The following is a 19,664-nucleotide window of genomic DNA, read 5'->3' on the forward strand; positions in this document are numbered from 1 at the left end:
TTGATGATGCTTTTTGTTTATTTGGCAAAAAAAGGAAAATGTGTATTGTTATCTCTACAGGAACTTGTGCCTTTTTAGCACACTATGATTGAAATGAACTTGCATTTATCAAACAGCCAACTTCAGTGTAGCTCTCACAAACAATATATATAAATATATATATTTTAAAAGAAAAAGAGAGGAACTCTTAAAGCTCTGTCTTTTCAACAAGTCAAAATCCTTTAAACATAAATACAAATATAATGTAATAACATAATATAATGAGGCTATAACAATAGCAAAGGCCACAATCATGAAGTCAAGCATAAGTTTAAACATCTTAACACAAGAACAGTATAAGCAATGCTTCTATTCCCTGAGAGTGAGGATACATTCTTTCACTTGAAACTAAAGTGCAGTATTTGGAAACTAGAGATTAAAGCGCCCCTGTATATATTTAAATATTAAAAACAAAAATGCTGGCTATCAAAATGTTGGATAAAAAACATTTTTGAGAAAACATGTTCACTTGGCACAGATGTACATTGGACAGCAAGGTTACATTGGGCTAACTTAGCAATGTGAGGATACTTATGCTCATTGTTCTTCCACCATGCGAGTGGGTCTTCATCCACAGAGATGCAGCCTGTGGCTTTGTATGAGGTGACCTCTTCATGAATGATGTCTGACAAAGGCTTTGTTCTTCTTTTCTCTGTTTTAAAAATATCTGCAAATACCATTGCCATGGCAGAATTTGACTGGGGAGGAGAGGTCTCTGATGGCCCTGGCTCCGCTTCTGAGGAGGAACTGTTCGCTTGGGCTTCACTGCTTTGACCCTGATGAGTATATAACAAAATATACATTTTGGAAATGTTAATAATAAAAAATTGCTCTCATGGCAGCAAAAAGTTATTTTCTCCTGGGCAGTGGGAAAGAGAAAAATATTACAAATGCACAAATAGATTAAATATGCTTTGCTTAGTAAAAAAAAAAAAAAAAGTGCTGTGGCTTTGTGCAGATAATCCTGAACACCAGGGTCATTGTATCTGCCTTTAAGGTCTTTAGTGATGGCTGCCTTAGCTTCTTTGATGGTCGTACTGTACTCTGCACTTGATGTCATGGATTTCAGTATCATCTTCTGCAGTGGGATAATCATTCAAACTGAGGGGGATGTTTCTGTGCTCATTAGGGTGATTACATTCTTCAGAGGTTTGAGAATATTAATGAGACCCTCTGCCAGTGTTGTCTCACTTTGTTAACAAGGCAATGTCTTTGACTTTCTTCTTCATATCCTTGTCCATCATGGCAGAGTAGATGGCAGCCTGTTGCTCTACATCAGTGATCCTCAAATCTGGCTTGCGAGATCCAGTTTCCTGCAGAGTTTAGCTCCGACTCTAATTAAACACACCTGCCTGTGATTTTCTAATGATCCTGAAGACACTGATTAGCAAACTCATGCGTGTTTGATTAGGGTTAGAGCTAAAGTTCGCAGGAAAGTGGATCTCGCGAGCCAGATTTGAGGATCACTGCTCTATATAATGTTCTAACATGTCATATGTGGAGTTCCAACGAGTTGTTACGCTGTGAATTAGTTTGTGAACAGGCAATTCAAGCATATCCTGCTTGGTTTTCAGGGCATGGGAAGCTGTAGAATTGGGGATTGGGCCTAAGACGGAAGTTTGGAAAGAAATCTGCGAGATTTGGCCTTGAATCACATGTCTCTCTCTCTCTTTCTCTCTCATATGATCTAGGTGCTTTACAGTTCATGTTATATGATAATTTAGATGTTATAGTTTAAATGTTCTCTTCAGAACAGTGTTCATCTATGAACTCACATACAATGTGTGCATGCTCAAGATGCTTATTAGTTCATGTTACAATGTATTGACATGACTAAATTTTTAGGTGTTTTTTAAGTATTCCAAAATTCAAAACAGTGTTCATCTAACCAATTAAAATGTTATAATTTTACAATTACAATTTATGTATAACTTACATTTTTCATGTGATTATTTGTGGTTAGTTGTTTACAGTAAGGCTGTAACTGTTCATCTGGTTATGGAACCAAACAGACTAATGACTAATGATTTGTTAAATGTGTTTCAAATATATGTTTTGTGTTTTTCTACATGGACGTCCATTCATTGTCATTTCCACAACAGCCATTTCCACCACCTCATAACTCTTTTAAAAAATATGTACAAAATTCTAATCATTCATTTAAAATTTCTGCATAGTTTGTGGGATAATCTTCCACTTAATGTAATAACACAAGTAGTAATTTTGAGAAATGTATCTAACCAATGCAATATTATATTTCAGGTTGTGGTGGATGTAAGCTTTGCATTTGGGCCTCATGACAATTAATTTACTTAATCCACAAATCTATGGTAATTGTAATATAGGTATAAATTGGTAAAACTATGTGTGACAGTGGTCTCACACTGTTAAGAAATTATGTATATCATATTAATTTTAAATAATAATCAGATATTTACATGTGATGGAAATGACATTTGTTTAGTGCGGATCGGAAAATATGTCAAAAAACACCAATTTGTCTTATAATGTAAGTGCGTTCTCTTATGGATCATTAAACTAGACTAACTATATAGGGCTTGGGCGTTGTGACGTCATTACTTGGCGTGGCCGCCACGTTGAATGCTTCCTTTACTGCCACTCGGACTACTGCGCAGTGTTTAGACATACTCCCTCTCATCCGTGTGTCTTAATTTGATGAATTAAAAATCAATTTTAACCATTTTCAACCGTTGCTGTATTGTGGGGTGTAATAGCGCAACACATAATAGCCATGGGGAAAATAAAATGAGAATGGATTAACTTTACACCGCTTTCCTGCTTGGCGGTGCAACTACGGAGACCATAACATCTGAATATTAATTTATATAGCTTAAGTCAACATTGAAAATGAGGGAAATTTCTCGAGTTACTCATCCAAAATACGGGAAATTTCAACATTCATCTTTTTGTTGCTATCCCTCTGCTGACAGCAAAAATTTGTACTATAAAACTGCTGCATTAACTAACGTTAAGCTATTTGTGAAGCTAGGTCTCACGTGACTTTCGTTACAGATTGGCGTGAAATCGTGCTCTCACAACAACTTCGCTATCTTAAAAAGCCCAACATCACGCTAAGGTTGCTTTCAAGTAATCAAAACGATGCTTTGAAAACATCTGTTTCGCTGGAAGGACAAGGAGTAGCAACAGGACAACAACACAGAGACTTGACAGGTCTGATGGAGGGGCTAACGGGATATTTTACAGGAAAATACTAAAATGGGAAGACAGCGGGAAAACAGCTCAAATACGTGAGAACCCCGGAAAAACGTGAGCGTGGACAGCTACTAACTACACTTTTGAAACACATTGTTAAAAGTCCATGTGTGAATGGTTGTTAGCACTAACGGTTACTAAACTAGCAGCTAGGTAACGTTAGAGTGCAGCTTACCGGATTACTGTATACTGTTTTGCCGCTGTTCCGTTTCTATGATTTGCAGCTCCTGAACCCATCCATTTGTGAACTGTACATGAGACTTGACTTGTAGCTTCGGAACTATTCACAAAACAAACAAGGTAGCCGAAGATATCTGTAATGCAAACGTGCGGCAAAAAGTCTCCGTTGGTACTCCACTATTGGTTGGGAATTTCATATGGATCCAAACCGTTAATAGAGCCGATTTTGTCCACATACCGGTCCCTGGCATCCCTATTTAGCGTATCCCTATAAATCCCACAACCTTTTCGCGATTTTGACATCTTTTTTTCTTTCTACCAACTCTGCTCTTCTCGTTCAACTGGCTGTATGTTTACATTCGCGAAGCTGGCAACATGGCCACCACGTCCCAGAATGCAACTTGGCGCCCAAGCCCTATTTAACTATTAGATTGTGACAATTTTCAACATGACCCCCCCCAGATTCATAGTAACCAGATCCGTCCCCCTCACTTTCTCAATGAAAGGTTTTATTGGTAAACAGAGGATTCATCTGAGTTTCTGCGAAGTACATTAGTCTAAGTAGAAGCGACCCGGCCCGCTGCTCCTATAAACATGTACTAACGATTTTTGAAACACGCTTTTGACCGCTCTGTCTGACTGAGTCCCAAAACACACTTGTAACCAATCAGCGGTAAGGGGGCGTGTCTTGTCCTGAAAGCGAGAAGAGAGCGCTCAATTTGAGTGCACAGGATGCATATTACATTACATTTAGTCATTTAGCTGACGCTTTTATTGAGAGCGACGGCGGATAAAAAGGAGGGTTTACAATCAAGAAAGGTAGGACATCCCTTATGAAAATTAACCATGGTTTTACTACAAATAAAACCAAAAAACCATAGTTCATATAGTTAAACCATGGTAACCACAAATTAACCATGGTTTTGCTATATTAACCATAGTTTAACCATGGTACTTGTAGTAAATCTGTGGTTATACAAATGGTAGTCAATACGCCAAAAAAAACATAGGTTACTACTTACTACAGTTTTACTATAATAAAACCATAGTTATTTTTTGTAAGGGTACCCGAGCAGCTTTCCAGCGGTGGAGAGAAACTGAAGGATTGGGAAGGGCTCTAATCGGATGCCGAGGTTTATTTGTTTCTTTTTGATAGGTGAGTAACGATTTTGCGTTGTTTCACACAACTTATCCATGTTGGCTTTTGTTTGAATATGCTTGTGTGTCATCTTCGCTTGTTTCCGCGATCGTTGTTGCCATGGTTGCGAATGTACGTGTGGGGTAAAGATTTCAAAATAGGGGCGATGCAAGGTGGACGAGAGAGCTCAACTTCACAAAACACATTCAAATAGAAAAAGCACCAGCAAATTAAGAAAAAATCTTCATCAGTTTGACAGCACAAGTGCTGCAAATACTCACCACAATGAAATACAAAACAAGCTACGGATGCTCACAACACAAACAAATAAAGAAACGCTCTGCAAATACTCAAACCAAACAAAATTACCCCAACAAAAAGAAAATTTAAAGGGGGGGTGAAATGCTATTTCATGCATACTGAGTTTTTTACACTGTTAAAGAGTTGGATTCCCATGCTAAACATGGACAAAGTTTAAAAAATTAAGTTGTACGTTTGAAGGAGTATTTCTGTTCCAAAAATACTCCTTCCGGTTTGTCACAAGTTTCGGAAAGTTTTTTTCGAGTATGGCTCTGTGTGACATTAGATGGAGCGGAATTTCCTTATATGGGTCCTGAGGTCACGTCTGCCGGAAGAGCGCGCGCTCCCGTATAGCAGAGCACTGAGTGAGAGCACAACAGGCATTCGCTGATCAGAGCGAGAGCGTCGCGAAATGTCACAAAAGGAGTGTGTTTTTGGTTGCCAGGGCAAGATAACCCTGCACAGATTACCAAAGAAAAATCAACATTAAGGGACCAGTGAATGGAGTTTATTTTTACAGAGCATCAACGGAGTTGTGCAAGTTTTTGTGTTTGTTCCCTGCATTTCTAAAATGCTTGTTTTACAAACAAAGCCCAGTTTGACGACGGATTTGCACATCATTTACTTCTTAAGGATAATGCAGTCCCAACGAAAAAGGGTCACGATTGTGTGTTGGAACCACAGGCGGTGAGTAAAACTGCTTAAAATATCTCTGCCTATCTCTTGTTAGTGCGTCCGCCTCCCATCGAAGACCCGGATTCGAGCCCCGCTTGGAGCGAGTCGTTGCTGCTGCTGCTTCGTTCAGTTTCAGCCTTCACAGCTGTCACAGCTTTCAAACACTCTCAACGCAAAAGCCTACTTGCGCTCGTGATTCTTTAGCTCCGCCCACACGTCACGCCTCCAGGCGCTCGTGTTTTTCCGGGAAAAATCGGTAAAGACTATCTTTCTCTTATGAATATAATAAAACTAAATACTTTTTGGAGTTATGAAGGATGCAGTACTACTCTATAGTTACTCAAGATTAACAGGATATTGAGTGAAAACGAGCATTTCACCCCCCCTTTAAACAATGTGTTTTTTTTTTTGAGTATTGATTACCATTTTTATGACCATATTTGTACAAATACCATGGTTAAACTATGGTTATAGTAGTAAATCCATGGTTAATTTGTTAATGATTACAGAAACCATTTAAGGAATCGTATGACTAATTGTTAAAAAAAACAAAATATATTTTTTCAGAGCAAACATTTATAAATTATGTACCAGCCACATTTGTCACTTTACAGTTCCCTTAAATATTTCCAATGTGGTCTGTGTTTTTGCAGCACATTTCTTTATTTGTTTGTATTGTGATTATTTGCAGCACGTGTTGTCAAACTGATAAAGATGTTTTCATAATTTACAGGTATTTTTGTCATTTGCAGCATGTTTTCTCTCTCGGCCACCGTAGCAGGTCCTGTTGGGGTATGGGTGTGTTTGTTTTGGTGCTAAAGAATCGGGTCTGGGCAGACGCAGGCTGAAGCACAATAATAGTCTAACCGTTGCTTTACCCACATTCTCACTACACAGTGTTCTGTTGTCAATAAACACACATGACGATGGTGTTTCCACTGACGTTTACGTTGTGTGTGTGTGTGTGCATTGCTATGACTCCTGACTAGGGATGGGTACCGAAACCCGGTATTAAACTGGCCCCGGGGCTAAATTATGAAAGACCGTAGTATCAGTAAGATCTGACGGTACCGGTTCTGCTTTCGGTACTGAAGGGGGAAAAAATAATGTACTATGTATTTTTGCTTAATAATGTTATCGTGCGCATTTTATCTCACCAAACATTTCTAATGTGCGATATTATTAAGAAGTTTTTCTGTGAGATCTAAGAGATCGCTCATGCGCGTGGAGGCTGTCTGTCAGTCACACTCACACACAACAAGAACGAGCGCGGCGCACACACACGTGAAAGGGGCTGTTTACATATCGCGTCTTTTGCACGCTCAAGTTCGTTATTTCAAATGCAGGTGCGCGGTATGCGCGCTCATAATGGAAGCGACGCGGTCCCGATGCGCACGCGGTCCGACAGGCTCGTTTTTTCCAGGCGCATCCGCACTGCATCGAATAAAAAACATCTCAACTTTTCAGAATCCCGCAAGCGCACCACAGGTCATGTAACTTCCTCACCTTTTCTGTAACAACGTTGAAGCTCAGCCAAGATGAAGGAACAGCTGATAGCTGTATGTGGATTTTTTTATTAATTTACTAGCAGTGCTACTGCAACCAGTTCTTAGTGCTGCAAATCCATTCATCCATTGCTGAAATTTCCGCGTCTTCATGGAGAGAGAAGGTCATGGTTGCTTAGCAACGGCAGATTCCTCAGGAACGCAAGTGCCCGAAGGCTTTGGGGAAAAAAAACAGAAAGCGACGCTCCTAGCATTTTCGACGCGTTTTTAGACGCGATATGCAAACGGCCCCTTACAGTACAAAAACTCCTGCTTAATACAAAGAGTGACGATGGCGGATACAGCAAAACGTTCCAAAGTGTGGTTATACTTCACTAGAGTGGATGCAGTGGTTGTCATAAGATGCAGTGGTTGTCATAAGTGCAACAAAATTTTTGCATGTAAGGGGGGAAACACAAGCAATCTGTCAAAGCATCTTTCAAAAGTGCATTATGTGCAGACAGAGAAATGCAAAGTTTTCGACTGCCTAACACAACACAAAGTACCGATAAGAATACCATTAAAGTACCGGACCGTTAAGCAGTATCAGTAAGAGTAGTAATACCGTTAAAACCTTAACGATACCCATCCCTACTCGTGACCCCAGGGTCCTACGAGGAGCTGGTAGCTACCTCAAATGTGCCTGTAGCGGTAACCATAGTGATAATATACAGGTGCATCTCAAAAAATTTAAATGTCATGGAAAAGTTCTGTATTTTGTGTAATTTAATTCAAATAAGCTAACTTTCTTATATTCTAGATTTACAGACTGAAAATAGAAGAGTTTTTTTTTGTTTTAATTCTGATGGTGACTTACAGCTTAGAAAAATGAAAAGTAGGAAACTTTTATAAATAAAATAAATAAAAATAAAAATCCAAAGTAGGTTTAATTATGCACTCAATACTTGGTTGGGGCTTCAGTGCGGCGTGGCATGAAGGCGATCAGTCTGTGGCACTGCTGAGGCGTTACTGAAGACCAGGTTGCTTTGATAGAGGCCTTCAGCTCCTCTCTATTGTTTGTCAGATGTTACTTCTCTTCCTCTTCACAATACCCCATAGATTCTCTGTGAGGTTCAGGTCAGGTGAGTTGGCTGGCCAATCAAGCACAGTAATTTCATGGTCAGCAAACCACTTGGAAGTGTTTTTTTTTTCACTGTGGGCAGGTGCTAACGTCCTACTAGAAGAGGAAATCAGCATCTCCATAAAGCTTGTCAGCAGATGGAAGGTGGAAGTGCTCCCAAAATCTCCTGGTAGATGGCTGCATTGACTTGATAAAACACAATGGAGCAACACCAGCAGACATCACAGCACCCAAATCATCTCTGACTTCAGAAACCTCACACTGGCCTTTGGATTCTGTGCCTCTCCAGTCTTCCTCCAGACTCCAGACCTTGATTTTCAAATGAAATGCTAAATTTACTTTCAACTGAAAAGAGGACTGTGGACCACTGAGCAACGGTCCATTTCTTTTTCTCCTTACCCCAGGTGAGATGCTTCAGACGTTATTCTCTGGTTCAGGAGTGGCTTGGTTCTAGGAATGTGACAGCTCTAGCTCTTTTCCTGAAGACGTCTGAGTGTGGTGACTCTTGATGCACTGACTGCAGCTAAAGTCCACTCCTTGTGACCCTCCCAAGTTCTTTAATCAGCTTTCCATGATAAGCTTCCCAAGGCTGTGGTCATGCCTGTTGCTTGTGCACCTTTTCCTACCACACCTTTTACTTCCAGTCAACTTTCTGTGAATATATTTTGATACAGCACTCTGTGAACAGCCAGCCCTTTCAGCAATGACCTTCTGTGGCTTACCCTCCTTGTGGAGGGTGTTGATGAACTTCTTCTGGACAACTGTCAAGTCAGTAGTCTTTCCCATAATTGTGGTTGCATGTTCTAAACTAGCCCAGGAGGTACACTGTATTTATAATCAAAATTTACCAAACTAATCAACCTCAAAATAGAAAATTAACATTTTTGAGATACTGAATTTTCATTTTCCTAAGATGTAATTCGTAACCATGAGAATTAAAACTTTTTTTTTTATATATTTCAGATTGTGTGCAATTAATCTAGAATATAAGAAAGTTTGCTTTTTTAAATTGTTACAAAAAAAATAAAGACCTCGTCTGTGACTGAGCTGGTGATTTTTCTGGACTGAAAAAATTTGACTGCTGGACAGCTTGGTCCCCCCCAGTTAAAAAAATCCCATCTGCGCCCCTGGTAGTAGTATAGGTTTTCTTTGCCCTGGTGACCCTAACAATTTTTGCTGTTGCTGCCTCGATCAGGTTCCAGAACGCCATCAAATGCTCGTATGAGGGCAACCTAAAATGCAGTATTACAATTAAAATTAGTTGACTTGCCATAAGTGCTCAAGAATGATTAAGACAGAGAAAAAATAATTACTTGGTCAGTCAGTTATTCAGCAAACAGTTTTGAGAAGTTGTTATTACAACTATCTTACCTGGTGTAAAATCTGATGTCTTCAGGCGACGAGGCAAACCGAGTCCAAAGGAGTGATGAAGATTAAATGTTTGAAGCTGCTCTCTCAGTGCCTCGATTTTCATCAATGCATCTTTATTCCACTCCTGGTTCACACATACAGTATGACTGGCCCCGTAGTCTTGGTCCACGACCATTGGGACCATGACGGGTTGCTTGATGTCTGCTTCAGGCCCCCGGCAGCTCAGGTTCTGAACTTGGCGGTCGAGATCGGCATTCCCAAACATCGGCCCGTGACACCGTAGTTTAATTATTCCACTCGAATAATGATGGAACTGAGCCTACTGCTAAAACCCGTCTACCCTTAGCAGTAGTGTGAATTTCATTCTTGTGGAAATGTTGGCTGCATACCTTAGTATGGGCGGTCACCGAAAATCGTGCCCTCCTTATTTTGTGCAGCCACTGCGCACGGAGGTTGGTGATTTCCGGAAGCCGTGGAAGCTCAAATGGGTGTTATATTAGATTAGATTAGATTAGATTCAACTTTATTGTCACTGCACATATAGGTACAAGGCAACGAAATGCAGTTAGCATCTAACCAGAAGTGCAATAAGCAGTAAGTACAGAATAAAGGTCTATAATATGTACAATAACTATACAGGTAAGTATTATGGACATAATTTACAGATATTAAATACTATAAGCACGATATACAGATAGGTGTACTATGAACATACTATACAGATGGGCTATGTAAAAGTGTATGTACACTATAGGCAGAACATATGAACATATGAACATAATTACACTATTGCAATGGACAGTAAAGTGCATAGAAAATATTTCAGTGTGCAAATGGATTATACAGTGTTCCTGGATGAACAGGCAGTAGTGCAAGTAATAACAAGTTACTGTTTTTTGCTTGCTGTGAATAAATAAATAAATCAGAGTGTTGAAGAGGGGGAGGAGTCTGTGTGTATGGTGTGGAGGGGTGTCAGAGGGCAGAGTTCTGGAAGGAGACAGCTTTAGGGAAAAAGCTGTTCCTGAATCTTGTGGTCCTTGTCCGGAGGCTCCTGAAACGCCTCCCGGAGGGGAGGTGGTTAATAATAATTAATTAATAATAATTCCTTACATTTATATAGCACTTTTCTAGGCACTCAAAGCGCTTTACATAGACAGGGGGTATCTCCTCATCCACCACCAGTGTGCAGCATCCACCTGGATGATGCGACGGCAGCCATATTGCGCCAGAACGCCCACCACACACCAGCTTACTGGTGGAGAGGAGACGGAGTGATGAAGCCAATCAGCGGATATGGGGATTGTTAGGAGGCCATGATGGTCATAGGCAAATGGGCGAATTTAGCCAGGATGCCGAGGTCACACCTCTACTCTTTTTGAAAGACATCCTGGGATTTTTAATGACCACAGAGAGTCAGGACCTCGGTTTAACGTCTCATCCGAAGGACGGTGCTCGTTGACAGTATAGCGTCCCCATCACTACACTGGGGCGCTAGGACCCACACAGACCACAGGGTGAGCACCCCCTGCTGGCCTCACTAGCACCTCTTCCAGCAGCAACCTAGCTTTCTCAGGAGGTCTCCCATCCAGGTACTGACCAGGCTCAGCCCTGCTTAGCTTCAGTGGGAAATCGGTCTTGGGCTCCAGGGTGATATGGCTTAACAGTTAAACAGTCCATGGTCAGGGTGAGAGATGAGTCTTTGAGAATGCTGCGAGCTCGACGTAGACAGTGTTTCCTCTGGATGTCCTCAAGCGCAGGAAGCGGTCTCCCTGTGATTCGTTGGGCAGTTTTCACCACCCTTTGCAGTGCCTTGTGGTCAGCCACTGAGCAGTTTCTCATACCAGACTGTGATGCAACTGGTAAGGATGCTCTCAATCGCACACCGGTAAAAGTTCACCAGGATGGTTGAAGACCGCTGCTTCTTCTTCAGTGTCCTGAGGAAGAAAAGGCGCTGGTGAGCCTTCTTGACCAGGCTGGAGGTGTTTGTGGCCCAGGACAGTTCCTCCGAGATGGTGGTTCCCAGGAACTTGAAGCTGGAGACATGTTCAACAACCGTCCCGTTAATGTGGATGGGGTCATGAGTGCTTCCTTTCTTCTTCCTGAAGTCCACAATAAGATCCTTGGTCTTATTGGTGTTAAGGAGCAGGTTATTGTCAGTGCACCATGTGGCCAGGTGCTGTACCTCTTCCCTGTAGGCAGTCTCATTGTTGTCTGTGATGAGGCCAATCACTGTGGTGTCATCTGCAAACTTAATGATGGAGTTGGATCCATGTACAGGCTTGCAGTCGTGGGTGTAAAGGGAGTAGAGGAATGGGCTCAGCACACAGCCCTGTGGTACGCCAGTGTTAAGTGTGATGGTGGTGGAGTGGGTGTGGCCTGACCGAACATGCTGAGGCCTGTTGGTCAGAAAGTCCATAATCCAGTTGCAGAGGGAGGTGTTAATGTCCAGGTCTCCAAGTTTTGTGGTCAGCTTGGAGGGAATGACGGTGTTAAATGCTGAACTGAAGTCAACAAACAACATCTTAACATACGTGTTGTTATGGTCCAGGTGTGTGAGTGCAGAGTGCAGCACTGTGCATACTGCATCCTCTGTGCTCCTATTTCTGCGGTAGGCAAATAGGTGTGGGTCTAGTGTGGGTGGGAGGCAGTCTTTGAGGTGTGCTAGGACCAGTCGCTCGAAGCACTTCATAATGATGGGTGTGAGTGCTAAGGGGCGATAGTCATTGAGGCACGTTGGGGAGGAGTGTTTCGGTACTGGCACAATGGATGTGGACTTAAAACAAACTGGCACAGTTGCTTGGGTGATGGACAGGTTGAAAATGTCTGTGAAGACCCCTGCAAGCTGCTCTGCACATGCCCTAAGCACACGTCCAGGAATCCCATCAGGGCCAGCAACCTTGCGTGCGTTGATCCGGCTCAGTGCAGTGTGGACATCTGTGTAGGTGAGTTTGAGAGGTTGGTGGTCTAAAGAGGCTGAGATTTTGGTGGTCGTCTCCTTGCTGTCGCTGTTGAAGCGAGCATAAAAGTCATTTAGCTCGTTAAGGAAGGATACGTCCGTGACCGTTGGTGTGGAGTTGCTTCACTTGTAGTCACTGATGATCTGGATGCCCTGCCACATGTGTCGGGGGTCAGAGTTGGAAAAGTGTTCCTCTACCTTCAGCTTGTAGCAGTACTTGGCCTTTTTGATGCCCCTTTTCAGGTTAGCCCTGGATTTACTGTAGGCCTGAGCGTCGTCTGAACTGAAGGCAGTGTTGCGGGCTTTCAGCAAAAGTCGAACCTCCTTGTTCAGCCATGGCTTCTGATTAGGGTATGTTGTTATCTGTTTTTCTGTTGTTACACTGTCAATGGTGGAGTTGATGTGATCCAGTACAGAGGAGGTGTAGATATCAATGTCCGTGTGAGAGCCACAGGCAGCCTGTGAAGCAAACATATTCCAGTCAGTGTGTTGAAACCTATCTTGAAGTAAAGAGTCTGCTCCAGTTGGCCACACTTTGATGGTCCTCACTGATGGCTTCACACGATTGATGAGGGGTGGATACTTAGGGGTGAGAAACAAAGAAAGGTGATCAGACTGTCCAGACTGTCCCAGACTGTTATATTGACTTGAAGCAGAGCAAAGTGGCAGACAGCAGTGCTCCTTAGATCCACCTACAGTTTTTATAAACTTAGATGTGTCATGCACATTATATCTCTTTTTTCGTACAACAGCAGCATCACTCATCTTGTTTGTTTATAGCGGATGTGGGTGAAGTAAATTGGAAACAATAGCTATAAAGTTCATCACTACGCTTGTGCACGTAGCCAATTATTTTCGGTTGACTATGCTGAGGTTCGGGAGGGGTTCACTGATGTAACCATGGTTACAGATGATTTGATTGTTAGGGAAGAATTTTTACGAGGTTTTTCTCTGTTGTTGACTTTTAAAATGTCTTTATATTAAGCCTGAATTTATTTTTGTGAATGAGACGCAAATGTCACTCTCTCTGGCAGCAGGTGCCACTAATGTAACACCAGGTATTTACAGCTGCTGCCTCTTTAAGACCGTGCACGGATCCAATATAATAATGCACAAAATGTATTTCTCCACTGTATACGTTCACTTAAGACATAACTGACTGTGTTTACGAAAATGCTTGCAGAGACAATTATTTTGAGATGATTTTGTGTGTATGTGTTCATTCAGAAGCAATGATACGTGGAATCAATTCTGTGTAAGGGCATTAACTGGAATGCTGCTCTCAGCGTGCTTTGAATGAATGCACGGACGCTCCGAATGCGTGCAAATGGTTTAAAATGTTTGAATCGGCAAGATTTAGAAACAAGTGCAAATGGTCAACTTCGATAGGTCTCACCCCTACAAGACAGTGAACAACGCAAATCAAGTTAGGAATTTTACACCGTTATTCATGATAGCCCCTTCGAGGCAAGGCGGTTATACATTTTGGAGATCAAGCCGTGTTTGGCAAAGAGGCTTCCTGGCAATTGGCTTCGCTGCGTCAAGGCAAGAGGTCAGTTGCTGATTATTTTTATTGAATTTAAGACTCTTGAAGCTACAAGTGAGTGGAACTCAGCGACTCTGGTGGCTAGTTTTTTGGATGGATTAGTGGCGGATGTTAGTGTTACTCAGGCAGCTTTTGATGATTTGAAATCCAGGTTCACTACTGCTCCTATTCTTATTTTGGACGCATCACAGGTTGGTGTGGGAGCAGTTCTTTCCCAAAAATCCCCTCATGATAATAAGTTGCATCGTTGTGCTTATTTTTCTCATTGCCTTTCTCCCTCAGAAAGAAATTATGAAATCGGCAACAGAGAGCTGCTGGCAGTATGCTTGGCTTTGGGAGAGTGGCGTCACTGTTTGGAGGGGACGATAATTCCCTTTCTGGTGTGGACTGATCATAGAAATCTGGAGTATATTCAATCAGCCAAACGGCTGAACTCCAGACAGGTTCGTTGGGCACTGTTTTCTGGACGCTTCAACTTTGTCTTGTCTTACAGACCAGGTTCTAAGAATGGCAAGCCCGACGCTCTGTCCCGGCAGTTTGATGCGCCTGTTGACAAGTCTCCTCCTGACACAAATTTGCCTTTGGGCCGTGTGGTGGGGGCCGTCACCTGGGGTGTCGAGGGTCAGGTCAGGCGAGCATTAGCTCAGGTTGAGGTGCACATGGGGTGTCCGGCGAGTCTGTTATTTGTGCCTGATACAGTCCTCACCACCGTCTTGCAGCGGGGTCACTCTTCTAAACTCACGTGTCATCCTGGTGTGAGGTTGCTGGCAGCCATCCGCTAGCGTTTTTGGTAGCCAGACATGGCTGAGGACATCCGTCAGTTTGTGGGTGCTTGTGAGGTTTGTGCTCAAAATAAATCTTCCAATCAACCTCCCGTTGGTCTGCTTCATCCCATCCCTATTCCTTCCTACCCCTGGTCACATATTGCCCTGGATTTTGTTACTGGTTTCCTTCCATCCAGCGGCAATACGGTGGTCCTTACTGTTGTGGATTGCTTTTCTAAGGTGGTTCACTTCATTCCCCTTCCTAAACTCCCTTCGGCTAGGGAGATGGCCCGGGTAGTCATTGACCACGTCTTCCAGATTCATTGTCTTCCGGAGGATGTGGTCTCTGACAGGGGGCCCCAGTTCGTGTCCCAGTTTTGGAGGGAATTCTGTCCATGGCTGGGTGCCTCCGCCAGTCTGTCCTCAGGATTCCATCCACAAACCAATGGCCAAACCGAGCATGCAAACCAGGATCTCGAGCAGATGCTCCGATGCCTGGCTTCCCATAACCCCTCCTCCTGGTGTCAGCAGCTAACTTGGGCTGAATATGCCCATAAATCCTTGCCAGTGTCCTCGACTGGGCTTTCCCCATTCATGTGTTGCCTTGGTTATCAACCCCCCTCTGTTTCCTTCCCAGGCTGCTGAGGCCGCAGTTCCCTCAGTCCAGGCATTTATGCAACGCTGTCATCGTACCTTGAGGAGGGCCAGGGAAGCGTTGGTCCGGTCTGGGGGACACACTAAAAGAGCTGCTGACCGCCGTCGGACTGTGGCACCCAGGTATGTTTGTGGGCAAAGGGTGTGGCTCTCTACCAAATATCTGCCACTTCGGGTTCCGGCCCGTAAGTTGGCACCCAAATTTATAGGGCCTAATTCCATTGTCAAGGTGGTCAGTCCGGCGGCAGTGCGGCTTCGGTTGCCTCAACCTCTCTGTCATATCCATCCTGTCTTTCATGTTTCTCGTGTTAAACCTGTTCTATGTTCTCCTCCCCTGATGATTGAAGGCGCTCCTGCCTTTATCGTCAGGCGGATTCTTGATTCCAGGCGCCGTGGACGGGGTTTTCAATATTTAGTGGATTGGGAAGGCTACGGTTCGGAAGAGAGATCTTGCTTCCCAGCTCGGGACATTCTGGACCGCTCGCTCATCGTGGAGTTTCATCGTCATCAGTCTCTCTCGAACAGGAGTACGGCGGATGGCGCTCCTGGGAGGGGGGCTACTGTCAGGGCTCAGGTTTGATCCATCTCTTTCTCCTGGAGGAGCCTTTGTTTTTGTTTCTGTTTGCACGTGCCGGCCACGATCAGCTGTTCACTTTGCAATCAGCTGAATGCGTTTCTTGTTTTGGTTCATTAGTTATAGTTTTGTATTTTTTCAGTTTTTCTGCCCAGTTATTTCAACTGCTGTCTGGACTGTCTTTGCTCGTTGGCCAGTGGTCTGTTCATCGGGACTTTTGAATTTTTGCTCTGGATTATTATCTAGATTTGTGGATCTCTTTGAATCTGCCTGGGCTATCATCTTTAATGACCATCGCCTGATTCTGACTAGCACCTGGAACATATCTGTTTGGACTCTGATCTCTTCTATTGAGTTCTTGGATTGTGGATCTGGAATTCAGCAGTTTGATTTATCACTGAATTAAACTCTTGTTGCATTTCTACTGCATCTGGGTCCTTCATTTCAGCGAAACCTGACACCCTCATTTAAAATGTAATTATAACGAAATACAGTTACTCATATTTTGTATTTTAAATATGTAACGCCGTTACATGTATTTCGTTACTCCCCAGCCCTGGTCACATTTTAATAATTACGTTCTAAAAGTGGGTGGTAGTTATTTTTATACCATTGCCGCATCATTAGGCTTGTTGTTGAATGTAATGCTATAGGACTGCAGTGAGCTAAGAATAGATTTGGGACGGTTTTACATTAAGTCTTTGAGCACTCATTGACATGCTACTACATAGTGAGCAGGAATCCCATCTATTCCATAATCTTTTCTAGCCATAAGTTCCACTCATTAAATAATTTCTCCTGTGAGGTTGCCAAGGTTTCTGGCCCTCAACATGGAACATGCTTAAAGTTTTCAGAATTACATGGAAGTCATGAAAAACACAATAAAAAAATAAATATAAAAATAAATAAAATGAATGTAAAGTGAAATAAAATAATTAAATATATAATATGCAGGATTTATTATTATTCATTCACTAAGACAGTATTGTATAAACTAATGTCTATATACTGTAGCCAGTTATCATTATAGCAAAACCCAGGCAGGGTAAATAGAACAATTATTAATTTAGCAACAATGACTGTATATTATCCCATATATTATAAACAGACAGACAGACAGACAGACAGACAGACAGACAGATAGATAGATAGATAGATATGTGGTGGGATGTACTGTTGCGTCTCCAATCAGCCTAATGCTCGTGGATCATCGAGGTTCCATTTAGGAACTGTGTGGACCGTATAAAAGGTGATTCTAGTCACTGTTTGCGTGCGATTCCCATTTGTGCTGTGCGTCATTACCTGGGGACCGCCCCTTCTGCCTCCCATCTCATCCTTGACGCTTGAGTTTGAGGATAGCTTGCTGCTGTGGGCGGCTGCTATTTTTCCCTTACATGCCTTTCCCGCAGTCCTGTTCTTGATTTGGATGTACGACTGGTTATGAAATGAAGTTACGTGAAACTATCACTATTGTGCAGTGCTCTTTTTTTTGTTTGTTTTTTGACCGCAAGTATGTTTGTTTTAATTTTTAGGAAGATTAGATGGTTCCCGATACTGGGCATTCTGTGAGGCTTGCGGGGCAACGCTGTTTATTGCTGCTGCTTTGTATAGCCGTATTTCTCCTGTGACAAACCTTCTCGTCAACACGTGCGTGCTTGACTTATTTGTCTTGTGTGACACCTGGGGCCCATTTCACAAAGGAGGTTAAGAGAAAACTCTGAGTATGCTAACCCTGAAATGAAGGAAACTCTAGGTTTTCTGTTTCAGAATGGGAGGTTTGTCAAACACGAGAAAGCAGGGTAAGTCAAGCCCATTTATGAAAGAGAGCTTACTTATACTCAGAGTCATTTATCTCTTCGGTCTCCTCCCCCTTTTTAAACACTTCATTAATGCACGCTGGAAAAAATGCTCTTCTTACTAAGTGTTTTTTCTTCTTCTTTTCTTTTCCCAAGTACAAATATATATAAAAAATAAAGATTGATTTTCTATATAAGAAAATGATATAAGATACAAAGTCTTGTTTCCTGGGGGGATCTAAATTAAGTGCATTTTACTTAAGTAAAATGATATGCCAGTGTGGTCATAAAAATTATCTTAATGCAAATGGAAAACAAGATTATTCAGAGGGTCCGTTACTAAGTGCAAATCTAGTGTAGCTCCGCCCTCCATCAACTCATATGGTTAAATACGACACGTGAATAACGGCTTCAATGGTGTAGGCAGTTATGTTTTGGGCACGGAAAGCTAGCTTGTAATACGATTGATTGGGTTAGAGTCCGGCTTTTGCCAAGCTCATTCTTCTCACTTTTCCCATCACGTCACATTAGAATTTGTTTTAAATAAAAATGAACAAAATGTTCTAAAAGTGGAAGTAAAGTGCCTAACGATTGTTTAATATTGATACAACTATTTATAATTGTAATAAATATAATCATTTACAATCTGTTATTATTGCATCCTGTTAATGTATAACAATACTGAGGTGCAAATGTACAGTATCTGCCAGTATAAAGTATAACTAGCATCTAATTATTATCTACACTTAGCCTGTTGCAAAGAACTGCTACTTTTACATGCTAAATAGAATATATCACGATTTTCACTGTACATGTTTTCTGTAAATAGCATCTAGAGCTACTTGCACTTAGCCTACTGTAAATGGGATCTATCGCTAAGAAAGTATGTTAATTCCACTTAGTGTAAATAGCCACTGCCATAATACTCTATTGGCAGATCATTTGTAACATAAGAAAATTGCACTTAAAATATTATAATTAATATTATTATTTTATATATATTTTTTGCATATGAGATACCATAAAAGGATAAGCTATTAATTCAGTAATCTAACGTTCTGTCAGTTTTCACCTGTGATATTATATCACTGAAGAATTACATTTGTATTGAGTCTGTAGTATGCAGATGGCTTTTTGGCGGGAGCTGTTGCCATAATGAATTGTAATATTGGCGCTCCATTGATAATGGCTTTTTATAAGTTGTGATGCACACACTTAACTCAGAGTCAGTCAATTTTGAGTTGATTAAACCAACTCATTTAAGCTGTTCTGTAACCGAAAACTCTCTCCCATCTCAGGGTAAGTCAACTCAGAGTTAAAGTTTAAACTCAGAGTTGGTAGAACCTCCTTAGTGAAATGGGACCCTGCTCTTAAAATTATTATTATTTTTTTTCTTCACTAGTCCTTCAATTTGTTAGTGACTTGCTTTTTTGTTTTTGGTATATTTTATTTTACCTATTTTTTTATTTTATTAATTTTTTAGTGCATTCGGTTGTAAATGTTTGTTTGCTTGGCTGTGGTTTTTTTTTTTTTTTTTTGGTTTGTTTTGTTAAAGTTGTTTTGAAGTGTTTTTTGCTTTATTTTTATTTTGCTTTTAAGAGTGCTGTTAAAAGGACAGTGAAGTGAAATAGCACCAACTCAGGTGCCAAATCCTGAACCTCATCATTGTAGTTTGTTTCATGACTTTCTGGGGCCCGTTTCACTAAGGAGGTTCAACCAACTCTGAGTTTAAACTTGAACTCTGAGTTGACTTACCCTGAGATAGGAAACTCTGAGTTTTCAGGTAACAGAACAGCTGAAATGAGTTGGTTT

At 41.7% G+C, this 19,664-nt stretch overlaps 1 protein-coding gene across 6 annotated transcripts in view; it reads right to left on the minus strand.

The window, feature by feature from the left end:
* The window catches only part of sgcd (sarcoglycan, delta (dystrophin-associated glycoprotein)), a 469,726-nt gene continuing 450,062 nt past the window's right edge, over positions 1-19,664 (minus strand). For all 6 annotated transcript variants that reach the window (XM_052588189.1, XM_052588187.1, XM_052588188.1 and 3 more), the window contains one exon: positions 1-815. In XM_052588189.1, the coding sequence (XP_052444149.1) occupies positions 444-815 (372 nt within the window). In that variant the 3' untranslated portion in view covers positions 1-443. The remainder of the gene's footprint in view (positions 816-19,664) is intronic.

The sequence above is a fragment of the Carassius gibelio genome, chromosome B21 (genome assembly GCF_023724105.1).
Source record: "Carassius gibelio isolate Cgi1373 ecotype wild population from Czech Republic chromosome B21, carGib1.2-hapl.c, whole genome shotgun sequence".
NCBI classification, from domain to species: Eukaryota; Metazoa; Chordata; class Actinopteri; order Cypriniformes; family Cyprinidae; genus Carassius; species Carassius gibelio.